Here is a 15,842-nt window from a genome sequence, read left to right as displayed (position 1 = left end):
AGCCAGAACCAAAGAATGCTTCACCTACGTACAGGAAATGCATCCCCGCACATTCCATAGGTCGGGTTTCCTGAAGCAATAACCCCAGGCAAAGTGCTACGCATTATCTAAATACTACGTCACGGGGGAATGTCGTGAGAAGCTGTCTTAATTAGAAGTGCGCTTTCCAATGTGTTGAGGTCGACAAGCTTGAACCCAGAATCAGCAAGGTTAGATGCAATGCACTTGCAACCGGAATGCAGACAAAAAAAAAGTTTGCGATGCTGCAAAAAAGAGGTGATGCTGTCAAAAGATCCAGAGAATGCACCAGCAAACCCTGACAGCCATTTTCAAGCAGTAAGAAGGGCAGGAGACATTAAAAGCTGCGTCTAATCTTACGGCAGCCGTGAGAATTACCTCTGGGAAATTCTCTCGGCAGTTTCAATGAAAGCTGGCTGACCTAAAATTTGCTGAATATTACATCCCAACGTTACCTGACATCACATAAGCTCACCGAACCTAGCGCAACCTAACCGAACGCGTCATAACCTACCCAAATCCAGTCCAAGTGCAACAAACCTAATCTAACCCAGCCCAATGACACAGAACACAACCTATGTTAAACGTAATCAGACTCATTCTAGAAGTATGGTGCGTTGATCTCTTGATATAGTAAAAAAAAGAGTAAAAAAAGTATTAACACAATCACGATGACCGAAAAATTCTGAACGAAAAAAAAAAAACACCGTGTTGTCGGATTCAAACCTAAGCCTTCTAGTTTAAAACCAAGTACTATACCAGAGTGCTGCAGGGGGAGCTGCAAATGCGGCTTTGTAGGAAATATTTATCCCATAGGATCTCCGTGTAGCGTGCTTAGCCAATGAGAGGCGACTGCCGTGAGAAATTTCTGACGTTACTAATTCTCACGGTTGCCGGAAGAATAGACCCTACCTACATTAAATGGTCATGTTTGTCTCTTTTAATTGCTGTTTTTCCACAGCACCGAATCGTGCTTTCCCAGATAGTGCATTTTCTTCACGGTGTTTTTCGTTGAAAAGCCCATAAACACGGTTCTCCTTTATTTTTGCAAAAAAGAGTGCATTCAACTGGTTTCGTTTAAAAAACTTGCAAACATTGCATTGATCCCGGCTCCATCGTGTTTAACTTATTCCACCGCACACATAACTGCTCTAACTAGAATATCGTGATGCAATTACCAACAACCGATCCTCTCAGGGGCCTACTTTTAAAACTTTATCAACACACTGTCCCGACCCACTGCACTCACCACCAACGTTACCATTACCGTCTTAGATAATCTAAAGAAACCAAAAGTACTACCGTATTTTTCCGCATTTAACCCGCACCAAAAATACGAAAATTTCAACGGCAAAGTAGGGATGCGGATAATATGCGGGGTTTTTCCCTTAGTGCAGCTTCACAGCAATGCGCGTTGTCCCATGAAGCTCCTACGCAGCAACACTGACTAATCCTTCTATGACAGCGATTGTGCAAAACATACAAGGACAAGGAAAAAAAAACAAGGATGAGCGCACTCTAACAACTGAGTTTCATTGGTGAATTGTGACTTTCCCCTTGCAGTCAGTGCATTCTACTTGCTAAAAGTACACTTTTTCTGCCTACATAGCATGTGATGTGTTGCTTGAGCAGTAGCTTTGCTGCAGCCTTTCGCGTATCAAATGTGCGGGCAATACGCGAGGATTTTGCTTTTCTTTTCCGGCGGGATGAAAGTGGGGGTGCGGATTATAAGCAGGGGTGGGTTATACGCGCGAAAATACGGTAGTTAATGCAGAGTTAGCATGCCTCTTAATGACAGGGCACCCGTCAAAACGCCCAAGCCAGCAGTACCGACCTCCGAATGCCGGCGCACAATCATGGAGCAATCCCACGATGGCATCCTCGGAATTCCGCATATTGGAAGCTGCCGCCTCCCAGACCCCCTGACAGCCGTGTGCAACTGAAAGTGGAAAAAAAGAAACAATAAATCAGGGTTGATGACTACTGCAAAGTTCCAAGAGAACGCCCTCCCCCGAAACATTGCCCACCCAGCTTAGGGGTGAAAGGGTGAAAGATTCAATTTGCCACATTTTCCGATGTAAAAGTCACAGTTTTTTTCTAAAATTTTCATTGGTGCGTCTTATCCACTGGTGCGACTTATGTATGGAATAAATCCGGTACGTGGCGGCCGCGCGTGGTCCAAGCTCAAAAAGGTGCCTATGTGCTGCGTGATGTCAGACACAGCTCTGTGGTCTAAATGGATGAATTATTCCTTAGTGAGTCGGAGGAAGAAGGCTTCAATGGTTTTGCCTAATGCCGTCTGTAAGTACATGCCATCTGCGTGTATCAATAAACCATTTTTTGAGAAGTTACTTCTGTCTAGACTTTGGACGGTAGATACACGTGTCTAGCACTGCTTACTGGGGGATGCCTTCAGAGGCGGCGGCCGCCGCAACCATGTACTTTCGCCGCACTTTCTAACGAACTGATCCTCTACGAGTTTACCTGATTAACAAATGCGTTTTTTACACTGGTGCACCTTATACACCGGTGCGACTTATATATACGTTTTTTTTTTTTCTTTCGGAAAAACTGTCGTTTCGAGGGGGGTGCGACTAATACAAAAGTGCGATTTATAGACCGGAAAATACGGTATGAAAAGACCATAAATATCACCCACTCCCTGAAATCGATAGCTTTAGCATCGATCAGTGAACAAAATGAACAGGAATCTATTCATGAGTTGATGCAGTCACTTATTTGTCCTTTCTGCATTTGACCCGAAAGCTTGCTCATTTCCTATTTTTTCATGACATCTTCGCAGTTTTCGTCGCCAGTGAGGCCACTTTTTTGTAGTTTTTCCACCTGACCCGAAAGTTCGCCCATCCCGTATTTTTCACTTAATATCTCTGCACTCTGGGAGGGCATTCATTCAAAACTTTACGGTACTTCGCCTAAGTAAAACAATTCAAAGCCCAACAACAAAGATGGTTTAAACGCAAAGTTTTCTCCCGTCGCGAACCAAGTCAATTCGTTTGTTCTCATCCGAGTTTAGATGATGATGATAATGACGATGCCCTTGAAGTGTTTGGCACGCACCCACTCAGTAGGATTGGCCAGAGATGAAGTGTTGACTGTGCACCTATGTTTGAAGGGGCAGTTGTTTTTGGGGCCGAAAAACGGTCAAAAAATTGTTTTCTGGAAAATGGCATTTGCAGCATTCACGACCATTTTTTTATCAATCTGCAAATTTTCTCATTATAAGGCACCATATTTTATTGTAAACAGCATTTTAAAGTGCACTCTACAGCTCAGTTCGCACAGAATTCAATAATGAAACGGCACTTTTCTTGCAACGCAAAGCTAGCATTTCGCCCTTAAATACCTCGGCACCCAGACAGGTACAACTGTAATTTTTGTGCTTTTGATACCTGAATGTATGGAGAATACAATGTTGGGAACAATTTTTCCAAATGGAAGCTTTGGAAAATTATTATTGCGTTCAATTGACACCACCACTGAGCCATTTCTGGCAGAGCGCGGGAGGAGTAAAGTTGAGTGTGTTGTAAAATGACCAAAAATAGCTAAATCAAAAAAATTCTTCCAATTTCGTATTTTTTAGTCATTTGTCTGCCTAGCCACAGGGTAATCACCATTCTGTATGGAGTGGTTATTTTGTAATGGTGACCGAAAATAATGGCAATTAATCACTAACTATCCCAAAAAATAATCATTTTGCAAAAAATCTAATTGCAGATTTCAAATCGGCACAAACAATCAATGATGCTGTGCAGATTCATTAATATTGGTTTGTAAATAAAAAAAACCAGGTCTAAGACCAGTCCGCCCCCTCAATGCACAACCCATTTAGTAAGTTGGCTTTCCTTCAGTGCGTTTTGGGTGTAACAATTTAAAATTCGGACAAACTTCATTCTTCGAAGACATTCGCTTTCAACCAGACAAAGCTTCACATTTTAACCATCTTCCACTTCACCCACGATCATCATCATTGTCAAAAAAAAGTTGGCTTTCCGGTGCACGTGTTTGCATACAACTGACTTTTGCGAAGCAAAGAAATAACAAATAGCTTTAATAACAATGCTTATCGCATGCTCGAGATACCTTTTCCTCAACCCTTCAAAACTGCCTCCACCACTGAAAGCCACTTGTGGACTTAAGACTAGAGTACATCTCATATACCTTTTGGATGTCAAGTGTGTGAATGAAATGCTCTCTATAAAAGTGGCTCAATTCATGCGGTCTAATCCCAACCAAACAGCGAGTGCACCTAAGTCAAGAATTAAAAGCAATCCCTTTTACTGCTTTTTAGGTTCTTTCATCTGCCTTTTTGTACAGTTCACAGCCCTTTTTACACAACAAGCTTATAACACATCCTCATTGCAGTTCACAACAGTGGGAGCATTTCATAAAGACAGTATCGCTTTGTGCAAAACTTTTTTCCCCACTCTTTCACACCGAACGTTCACGACTTCCAACGACCTCAACACCACATGCTAGTTTTACTATTTTACTACTACTACTTATTTTATTTTAACTAATCATTTTAACACTACTATCTTAAAACTGCAATACTACATGCGTATTGAACTGCCATTGAAGCAATGTTGCATTAAATTCGAACGCATTGCACGAGGCACACATTATGCGTTGCCAGCACACTCCTTACACACTGCACACAATATCACTACACCGATGTCCCTCTCCGTGAAGCTGCAAGCTTTCTGAGGGAGATAAGCGGCTGCTTGAAAGCTGGGTCCACTTGTCCGTAATAGTCGACTCCCAATAATTTGAAGTCGGTTAATATTTGAAGTGGGTCGATAATTTGGAATATTCGGTTATTTAGAAGTGACGTTCCGGTCTGTGCAGTTTTACATGCAATGGACCTCTCCCTGTATGTAAACACCATGACGTCACGAAGCGCACGTGCGCAACGGGTGGCGCCTGCTGGCGGCCGCGAAATGCGGTGGTGGTTGGCAGAACACACCTGCGCCGACGCCCCGGCCTGGCCAAGCGGCGCCCGAAAGGAACGGTTCGGACTGTCGCTGGCCGTCTACATTACAGGGGGGGGTCTAGCTATCCTAGCTGCGGCCGTCGCACCTCCATGTAGCTTTCTGCACCAACAACCTTCGCAACACTTTCGTGTACCGTACGGCCAACTGATGAGTGACCCTTTCAGATAATCAGTGCGCGACAGAACAGCCTAAACGAGTCATTCTGAAGGTTGGTTCTCTTACGACCTAATCTTGCTTTCTTTGCGTCGCCCGGAGACAGTGGCGTACGCACAATTTCATGTATGTCGAGGGAAAAAAGCATTAAAGGATTAAAAAGTAAAATACGCAGCAATGAAACAAAAATATAAGCAAAGGCCAAAAATTGTTCCAATAAAAATATCGCGATGATGTCGTGCTCCACGGAAGTGACCGATTGTTTTGTTACCTTTTTCCCCAGTGAAATCGCGAAATGGTTCATCGTCCTTGTGAGAGTAACATAGCAGTCACATATGGTAAGTGCGTATAGATTGCGACAGTGCAGGGCACTGAAGTAATTATCGGTAGTCATTATTTCATGATGGTTAAAGTTAGTATCCTTGTACGCCCGCTGCTTACGCCAGCGTCGGGAGGCCGCAACAAAAGAATACACTCACTGTGTCCGTTCGCATTAGGGCGAACAGATTTTCCGAGTTTTTTCGAGACAGGAGAGCGGCCCATCTCACGCTGAAGGCACGATGCTACATGTGGGCACGGCAAGCATCTCGGTTTTGCCGCACCCTGATCAAGGTAAAAATTTATTGGCTTACAAGCAATAAATTTCGTTCGTCTTGAACAGATACCCCATATTACCCAACTTGTCGTGGTCGATCTGGGGCAGGCGCTATCGCGGATCGCTCGTCGAAACATTTATTTCGCGTCGCCTAAGCAGGTGAGGCATTCATTGTTTTTTAAATAAAGTACCCTACCTCGTCAAAACATGGCAATATTTCGCAACAAAAAAATCTCCCTCTTCCCCCCACCCCCGGCACTATCTCAGTGGACCACTGCAACTTTCTGCTGGTGCTGCATGACAGCAGATGCTTGACAAACACCATCGTTTCATGGCACTGATCAGCGCGGACCGCCAATGTAGACAGTATGACTGCACTTTGAAGAACAGCAGAAGTTCGAGAATGGGAAATGTTGCTATGAGTAAGAGCAGCCCGCGCAGCTTTGGCTGCTCTTCGTCGCATTTCGCGCATCCACAATACCCGTCGAATTTAGCTCTTTGGGGACGTGGAAGCGTCTGAAGCCGCCGATTCTGCTCGCACGATTTGCATAGCTGAGAGCACAGCAGCCCACTGGCATCAGAAAAGGTAACACATAAACAAAAACTCCACTTTTGCGCGCGTCTAATGCAGCCTCACTGCATACGCGCCGCGCGCCGGTCCGAATCTTTTGCCAACCACCCGCCCGGCCACACCCAGCACGTGCGCTCGCCGTGACGTCACAACCGCCGCGTGACGTACCCCGGGAGAGATCCATTCAACGGAAGCAATCACTCTATAATTTGAACATAAAAGCCAAACTATCGGTTAATTGGAATTTATTTCAAACAAAAAGCATCGAGGTGACCGTCATCTCTCAATAAAATTCAAAACTTTTAAGAGCCAAAACGCCGCCGTGCTCAGCACTACATCGCCGCCATTGGAACTGAGGCAGCGCACAGTCGTAAAGCGGCAGGTCAGCTGAGACTCGCACCAGCGTATGCATCTCTCTGTTTTCAGGTCCTTAACCTTCTTTGTTGCACACAGCACCCTGTGAGCAGTTTACGTGGTTGGTGAACACTTCAGACTTCGAATTTAGCAATAAATCGCAACTATATTATTTTTTCTAGCTGAATTATTGAACCAAAATTTTCTTCTAGCTAAAAATATTTCTAGCTAAAAATAGGAAGAATTTCTAGCTAAAAGTTTAGTTCTAGCTCATTTCTAGCTGGATTAAGATTTTGTTCCACCTGGAAGCTATTACTTCCAGCTAGCATTTGTCAGCCCAGCTGGAACAAAAAAAAACCTGAAAGCTGGAAAGAACCGTCTCTAGCTAGACTAAGAATTTTTCTAGCTAGAAGCTCTCAATTCCAGCTAGAACCTATAAATCTAGTCAGAAATGAAGCTGGAAATTATATTTTTTCTTGCCAGAAATGCTGTTTCTATTTTCACGGGGGAGAGCATACCATGTCGTATGCTCGAACTGCTGACGAAAGAGGAGATTGTTAACAAAATCAAGGAGGGAGACGGGTTGCGGAATGGTACTGATGCTGTTCTTGTTCTTTCTGCTTAACCGGAAGTTTGACTAAACCGAAGCTCTTTGTGGTCCCTGTGCACTTCATATTAACGGGAGCTGACTGTACCATATTCTAATACCCATCGCAACAACTCTACAGATAGCATGCAGTGTAGCCCATGCGTCCATCTCACTTTTAAGTTTTGCCACCCGGTTTGCAGCGAAGCAAGCAGAGATTCAAACACGCCGGCGACGCAAACTCACCGGCGTGCTGGTGCAAGGCAGATCCAGGGCGCTGAAGAAAAGCTCGTCGCTGATTGGCTGAGTCTCACTTGGGTTGAGGAAGAGAGAACCCGCTGGCGAGATGCAGCGGTCAAAGACGCCTTCATCGCTCTCTAAGTTGGCTTCCGCAGTTACTGTTCCGACGGCAGAACCGGTGTTGTTTCCGACGCCATTGCTGAGAGTTGAATCGCAGTTGTCGTCGAGAAAGAGGCTTCGCTCGTACAGCACTTCCTTGAGCCTGCGTTTGGAGGGAGAGTAGCGCTAGAACTACCACATTTTAGCAATTCTAAGCACCCTCCTCTACCTTCATAAAAAAATTTTGGAAAAAAGTTTTCATGCGAATCTAGATTTTGGAGGCATGTCAGCAGGTCCAAGTTGATCTTACGCCCATGTCATATATGAAGTGTTTAATTATACAAACTACCTGGACGGAATAGAAGATGACCTGCTGTGCGATACAGAGAGCGGCGGCTCAAACGGTGGAATGGACTCCAGTGGTACTGAGCGTGACTGAGCATCAGACATAAGCAGCGGCTTCACTTTTTGTACAAATTTTCTTCTTGAATGTTTGCCAAATGAAACGTTATTCCTTGCGCCCGTCTCGTCGAGATACCACCGCGATAATGTGTGCGTGTGCGTGCACGCGTGCGTGCCCGGCGGTGTCAATTTCCGTTTTTCGAAGCACTTTGGATATCGTGTTCGTGGAAAAAAGGGGGTGCTTAGAATCGAGTAAATACGGTACTTCTGCTGCTTTGTACAGATGAAAATGCACTGTAGCAAAAATGCAATCCAGCCCCCTGTGAACGTCGAACAATTCAGGTTAAGGTGGTTATACTGAAATGAAATTGTCAAACCTCAACTGCCCCACACAAACGAAAATGCACTGCAGCGAAAAACAAATACAAACTTCTGTAAATGCCAAAGGGTTATTGTAAAAGTGGTTACATTTAAACGAAATTTTCTATCTGTAGGGAACAATAGGCGCAAAAAATTCTGCGCTGTGCCTTCAATTTGTTTTACAAGAAAAAGTTTAAAATTATAAGTTTCAGAGAAGAAAAATCATTATTCTTCGAAATTGTGGGGGTTTAACATGCCGAAGCTACATCTGGGATACGAAGCACGTTATAGTGTTCCCTGAAATGTTCACTGAAATCTCGAAATATGTTTTCATTTTTTGCCTCAGTCAGAAAAATGGCTGCCACGACCACGATAGAACCAGCATTTCTTTTTTTTTTTTTTGTAACATAGTAATACATATACTGCAAAACTGAAAATGTCAAATCACTTTCCTTTTGCAATTATCAAAGCGCTTGAGGCAGAAATGAGCTTGCAGCTTACAAGTATGCGTCCCACTGCTCCAGCGTTTTAGTAACGACGACTTTTCCCAAAACTCAGTAAAGCACAACCACAACGTGGCATAAAAAAAAAGGTAAAGCTTCACTGCATCTTTTCTGCCCAATTTTAGAGGCTCCAATAAGTGAAAACCAGTGCTGAAAAAAAAAAAAAAAGCAATGTGCCGAAGGCTTGTGTGGGGAATATGAGACAAGGGCTACTGCCGGATATTCATCACAAAATGCAACGAGAAATTTCACACGGAAGACGTCCGCGAGTTTAAGAAATGTGATTCCACATTAAACAGTAACACGTAACCTTGTACTCTGCTGACCCACCAGCAAAACATCTCATAGCATCCATACCCCTGAATCGACATTCACAATCATCATCATCATCACCAGCCTGTCTACACCCACTGCAAGCCAAAGGCCTCTCCCATCAATCTCCAATTATCCCAGCCCTGTGCTAACTGCAACCAATTTATCCCTGCAAACTTCTTGATCTCATCTGCCCATCTAACTTTTTGCCGCCCCCTGCCATGCTTGCCTTCTCCCGTGATCCACTCTGCTACCCTTAATGACCCACGGTCATCTTGCCTTCACATTACATGTCCTGCCCACGCCCATTTCTTCTTCTTAAAGGAGTACTGACACCAATTTTCGGCGTTAATATTATTGCACAGTTCGCTTCCTTTACTCAACAGAATACGCTGGCTGAAATATGAGCAGCCTGCATCGCGGAGAACACACTTTAATTGGATCTCATTTATCACGCCGACGGAACAGTGTGCGGAGCGGCACTCAGCATCACCGTGACATCACCGTGACATCATCCCGTGAAAGCCAAAAGAAGTGACGCGACAGCGCTCGTCAAAAACTCGTGACGACACTTCACGCGCGCGGCCCCGCGAGCGGCGAGCGGGCGCCGGCGCATTCACAAACGGGTGCACGTAGCCAGAGCTACAGGCATAACCGCTGCCCAGAAAGGCACTGTTGGCAAAAATTAATTTCCACACATTGGAAAGGAAGCAATAATATAGCCTGGAATCGCAACAGAAGTCGCCATCAGGACTTTTATTGAAAGCGGTCATCGAATTTCCATCGCAATGGTAGGCCTTGCACCTTCAGGCAGCTCAGCCGTTCAGATCCAGCGGCGGCGCAGTCGAAACAACGCCCCCACCGGGATTCTGTCATATGCGCCTTTCGGGATGAAAGTGCAGGAATTTGAAACAAATGATTTTCAGGCCGCTCAATGTAATTAATTATCGCGCGCTGAAGTATTTAAAGTGTTGTTTCAGGTTCGCCAGATTATTAAGCATCAGTTAAGCAATAATAGTGGAACAAAATTTTCGTGTCAGTACTCCTTTATTTCTACTAATACGCCCTTAACACGCATTTGTTCCCTGACCCCCTCCACTCTCTTCTTGTCCCTTAATGTTACACCCATCATCTTCCGTTGAATCCGTTCCATTGCTCGCTGAGTCGTCCTCAATTTAAATTGAACCCTTTTTGCGAGCCTCCAATTTTCTGATTGATTGATTGTAGGGTTTAACGCACCGTTGCAACGCACCGTTGCAACGCAGGCGATGAGGCATGCCGTAGTGGAGGGCTCCGGATTAATTTTGACAGCCTGGGGATCTTTAACGTGCGCCAAAATCTCGTACTCACGGACATTCTTGCTTTTCACCTCCATCAGAAAAGCGGCCGCCGCGGCCCGGAATCAAACCCGCGACCTCGTGCTCAGCAGCGCAACGCCTTAGGCCACTGAGCCACCGCAGCGGGTGCCTCCAAGTTAATGCCCCGTAGGCGAGTACCGGTAAGATGCAGCTGTCATGCACTTTCCTCTTCAGGAAAAATAGCAGGCTGCCATTCATTATCTGAGAACGCCTGCCGAATGCACTCCACGTCATTCTTATCCTTCTAATCATCTCTGGCTCATAATTGGGATCCGGGGTCACCCCTTGGCCTAAGTAGATATATTCGCTTACCACTTTTACTGCCTCGCCACCTACATCAAGCGCTGTGCTCTCCTGAGGCTATTGAGCATTGCTTTAGTTTTCTGCATTTTAATTTTAATTCTGCATTTTAATTTTAGTTTTCTGCATTTTAAATCGACATTACCAGTGAACAAAAACGTGACTCACCGACAGTTCTCGTCCTGCTGCTGGCGCAACTCATCCTCTGCATCCTTCCGCTTCTGCTCCAGGGCCTGAAAACAGTGCCGATAAGAGGGCAAGTTCACATAACCCGTGAAAATGAAACGAGCATTTCTAGCAAGAAACCATGATTTCCGGCTTCATTTATGACTACCTTATTAGATTCTAGCCGGAATCAACAGCTTCTAACTAGAAAAATTCTTAGTCTAGCTAGAGACGATTATTTCCAGCTTGCGAGGTTTTTTCTTCTAGCTGGATTGACAAATGCTAACTGGAAGTAAATCTCAATCGAGCTAGAAATGACCTAGAAACTGAATTTCTAGCCAGAAATTCTGCCTATTTCTAGCTAGAATATTTCTAGCTCGAAGAAATTTTCGGTTTAATAATCCAGCTTGAAAAAACATTTTCACCTGGGATATCTCACGTCTATGAAAGCAGCAAAGTGGTGCGATATCTCAAAAGATAAACAGAGGCGTTCCTTTGTTAGAGTTTCCTTGGCACTGTTTTGAGACACCAGCGAGCAAGCTTAATTTTGGCGGGCTGTTTTAGTTGTAACTAAAGTTTACAAGACTCCAAGGAGATTGGAATCTCTTGTTTTAGCGGAAAACCATGTATCCATTCGCAACCAAATTTCCATAGCAGCTCGATTCATTTTACGCCAACGAGTGATTGATTGATTGATTCATTCATTCATTCATTCATTCATTAACTGATTGTAGGATTTAACACGGCGACACAACACAGGCGACAAGGCGCACTGTAGTGTAGGGCTCCAAATTAATTTTGACCCTCTGGGGATCTTTAATGTGCGCCGAAATCTCGAACACAAAGGCATTTTTGCTTTCATTTCAAGACAAGTTCAAGATAAAGATCAAAACTGAACCCCTGGAAACGGCAAGTGACATCTCTGCAATTCATTTTTGGTTTCTTTTTGCTGAGCAAATGCTGGAAACTGATCAGTCAAGTAAACTTTCTGCTTTTAACTTCAACATGAGTAATGAAACAGACACTTCACATACCTCGACGGCTCTGGAGAGATCCTGGATCGTGGCAGTGCTCTCGTGGAGTTTCGAAGATTCCTGGGAAAATAAAAATAAAGTTATTCTTAGGTTAGAAGTCTCCAAAAAATTCATGCAATATAGGAGAGTAATGATCAAGTAGCAAAAGTGAAATAAGAAACTTGGTCTTCGAAATAGCTCTTGATCCAATCTTCACTGGCCTGAGAATTATGGCTGAACTGCTTAAAACATGCTTTCACCATGTCTTACACATGCACCTTACATTACAGTAGTGCACAGGCCGTGAAAAGGGTGCCCATTACTAATCAAATCCTCAAATGCACACAGATAAAGCCTCCTACTGTTCTACTTCGGTGGCGTGAAGGCATCAATCTTGTTTCTGCATTTTTTTTTTTACATCACTGAATAAAGATGAAGCCTTTGAAAATATAAATTAGGTCAGCACCAACCCGACTGATCAAAACTTAAAAAAGAAATTATGGGATGCACCCACTGCTATACGCCCAAGCTCAAAGTATGTCTTCCTTTACAGCACAACACCCATATGGACGTGTACATTCAGAGACAACAGCTTTCGGGGTGCCAACACACTAGACAGAGCTGCTTTCTGCACTCTCAGAGAGCCTGGAGATTTTTTTTCACACAAGTGCTATACATGCATTAAGTCTCCGGTCATCGCCCCCAAACCCCCCCCCCCCCCCCATATTTTTACCCACAGGAAATGACTCATAACCTCTGAGCACTAAAAAGAATCCTTTATGCTGCTCCCAGCTGCATCGTATCACAAACCCCACATTTCCAGACATACTCAGAGGTGCGAGAATAACCTGTTGCCTCATGTGATGTTCTTGTTAAAATTCATTAGTTTCACCAAACACTTACAAAGCTTAAAGGAGTAAAAGAAGAATTCCAATACACAGCAGCTAAAAAGACCCTTCCCTCAGAAGGGCAACGTACAGGGTGTTATGTACAACAATAGCTGAGTGCATTTAAGCACTGTGCATTTATAAACCACTGAATCCATCCCAATAATATTTTGCATGACGGTTATGGTCTGCTTTAATATGCCCCACAAACAGAAAGGGCTTAGTTTGTGGGGCCCCTACTTAGGAACGAGTTTTCCTTAAAACGCAAAAAGAAAAGAAAAAAATAGACAAGATGCGACCTTCGTGCTAGGTTTGAACGCAATCAAGACAGCCGTTTTGCCAACGTGATTTCTCAGCAGCGCTCCTGCGTTCTTCCAACACTTCATACAGTGCAAGACAAGGCCCTTCGTACCAGCGAGAGGTTCTCCTCGAGCGTCAGGTTCCTCCTCTCGAGTGTCCGCAGTTGCTCCCGGTTCTTGGCGAGCTTCTGCGCCGCCCTTTCCTCGTTCATCTCCAACTTGGCCACTTTCTCCTGGAGGCTGTCCATCTGGATCAAGGTAGAGGGGAGGGAAAGAGGTCACAGTTAAGGCGTACTTTAGTGAAAAAGATGGGCAAAAGTCCGCATCATTTGCTCGCTCCTTAAAGGAACTCTGCAACACTTCCGATACACGCTTTCACTCTTTCCTTCGCGTCTGGATTGATGTTTTCCATTCATCCGGAATTGGGGCGCCATCCCAGACTGCGTTAATGAAGTCTGTAAACATCAATCGTGCACTTCATTCCCAAACCTGGTAAAGAGATAAATACGGACAACTTACGGCCTATTTCTCTAACTTCGTGTGTTGGAAAACTCATGAAAAAGATGGTCTGCACGCGTCTCTCTGCTTACATTGAAGAACAGGGTCTCTTCTCCCCAACCATGTTTGGTTTTCGTGCACACCTGTCAACCCAAGACATTCTCCTCCAGCTTAAACGGAAGGTGATTGACCCCCCCTCACGGAGAACATGGGGACAGGGCCATCCTAACACTAGACTTGAAAGGTGCATTCGACAACGTAAAGCACAGCAAAATCCTTAGTAACCTAAATTCCACGAATTGCAGGCACAAAACCTTTCGTTATATTCAGGATTTTCTTCAGGGAAGGAAGGCATACATAAAAGTCGATGACACAAATTATGGGCCCGCACACCTTGGAACTCGTGGCACACCTCAAGGGGCGGTGCTTTCCCCCCTTCTGTTCAACGTGGCCACGATGAAACTTCCTGATAGACTCAAAATGGTAGAAGGGGTCCGCCACGCTATACACGCCGACGATATTACTTTGTGGGCGACGGGCGGAAGCGTCGGAGAAATCGAGGCGTCTGGAAGCACCGTGAAAGTTATAGTTATCGCCAGCATAAAGCGTTACTGCGCGATTTTCTCATATCAGACCCGCATTCTGTTTCTGCTTTGCTTTTGCAGCTTTCTTTTTAAAGTGGCTAACGAATGTATTCATTGCTGCAACTCAAAGAAAAACGACCAATAGCCACTGCGCCAGTGTAATGACGTACTTCGAGCACTCAGAGACAGAAAAATATTTTGAGCAAGTTTCTCTAACTTATCTGATGGGCATAAACCAGACGACCCCCTATTTTAGGCACTGTATGTGTTTGTTGACCACAGTCTGTAAGCCTTTATGATTTAGGGAAAAGTTAAGAAAAGTGTTGCAGGGTCCCTTCGAAGGAATCGTGACATGGAAGTTTGAATTTGGGCGAGTTGGTAGATGTCTAGGTGGAACATTGCTAAAGCCAGACACAGTAAGAAAAAACACGTGTGTGTTCTTTTAGTGCTATCGCACCCCGAATCTCGACACGATGTTCTTGCATCCACGTTGGAAATTGCAAGCTATCCTTGGAATAAAAACTGCACAACGATGTTGTGGTGCACGACACAATGATGCCGAGATTTGCAGAAAGGTGAACGATCGCTGCAACTTGCTTTCTAGTGCAAGTGCTTAGAAACGAGTTAGTACTACCGGCACGTCCTCCCAAACTGACTCTTACAAGTGCACCGAGCTTTCACACAATTACTGCCACATATACAAATCACTGTTTTAAAAAGAACAATGCTACACTGTTCTGCAGCAATTCAGGGTACCAAAAAACAACTGTAAAGAATATTGCGATGGTAAGTGTCTCGTACAAATTACAGTACGTTGACCCAACATGTTGAAACTAAAACCTCGTCAAGTTGCGTTACAGTAAGAAAGCCACAAGGATATTAAATCACAATTTTTAAAAAGGCTGCCATATCCTGCTTCACACATCTGAAATGTCTGCCAATGCCTCAGACATTTTTCCATTCATGCTATGCAAATACACAACACACCTAGTGCTGTCAATTCTTTGCATGTTAATGGTGCAATGTCGGCAGGCTTCTTTCAAATGTATCCAATTTTGAGAGGAATTAGGGATAGGCTGGAATTCAGTTTTTGTGAAAGAGATTGATTGATTGTAGTGTTTAATGCGCCAACGCAACGCCGGCGATGAGGCGTAGCCAAGGCTGGCCAAGGCTCGTCAAACGTCAAAATGGCGCTGCGTGCATGTTGCTCAAGAGGGTTTGGAGTGTCAGATTGCGACGAATGATCCGGGAACGTACTCTGAGCCAAAGCGTAGCAGCGGGGATTTTAATACATGGGACTCTATGTCAGCTACGCTGGGACTAGACGAAAATGATTGATTGATTGTAGGATTTAATGCGCCGATGCAACGCAGGCGATAAGGGGTGGCGTAGTGGAGGGCTCCGGATTAATTTTGACCACCTGGGGATCTTTAAAGGAGCCATGAAGAGAAAACACAAGTTTGGTTCATTCAAAAGATTGTCTCGTTAGAATCATACTGACACCACTTTTAACGTAAACTTCGCTCAAATAAG

The 15,842-nt window shown here is 44.5% G+C and overlaps 1 protein-coding gene across 7 annotated transcripts in view; it reads right to left on the bottom strand.

Moving 5' to 3' along the window:
* Positions 1 to 15,842, bottom strand: part of LOC144142445 (uncharacterized) — a 289,522-nt gene that overhangs the window by 183,837 nt on the left and 89,843 nt on the right. For all 7 annotated transcript variants that reach the window (XM_077673956.1, XM_077673962.1, XM_077673955.1 and 4 more), the window contains exons 8-12: positions 13,341 to 13,475; positions 12,063 to 12,122; positions 11,032 to 11,096; positions 7,536 to 7,791; positions 1,853 to 1,957 (exon numbers count right to left, since the gene is read on the bottom strand). In XM_077673956.1, coding sequence (XP_077530082.1) covers positions 1,853 to 1,957; positions 7,536 to 7,791; positions 11,032 to 11,096; positions 12,063 to 12,122; positions 13,341 to 13,475 — 621 coding nt within the window. The remainder of the gene's footprint in view (positions 1 to 1,852; positions 1,958 to 7,535; positions 7,792 to 11,031; positions 11,097 to 12,062; positions 12,123 to 13,340; positions 13,476 to 15,842) is intronic.

The sequence above is a fragment of the Haemaphysalis longicornis genome, unplaced genomic scaffold, assembly GCF_048455015.1.
Source record: "Haemaphysalis longicornis isolate Haplotype H1 unplaced genomic scaffold, Haemaphysalis longicornis Haplotype H1 scaffold_6, whole genome shotgun sequence".
NCBI classification, from domain to species: Eukaryota; Metazoa; Arthropoda; class Arachnida; order Ixodida; family Ixodidae; genus Haemaphysalis; species Haemaphysalis longicornis.
The sequence above is the reverse complement of the archived record's forward strand: the minus strand, read 5'-3'. Positions and strand labels throughout refer to the sequence as shown.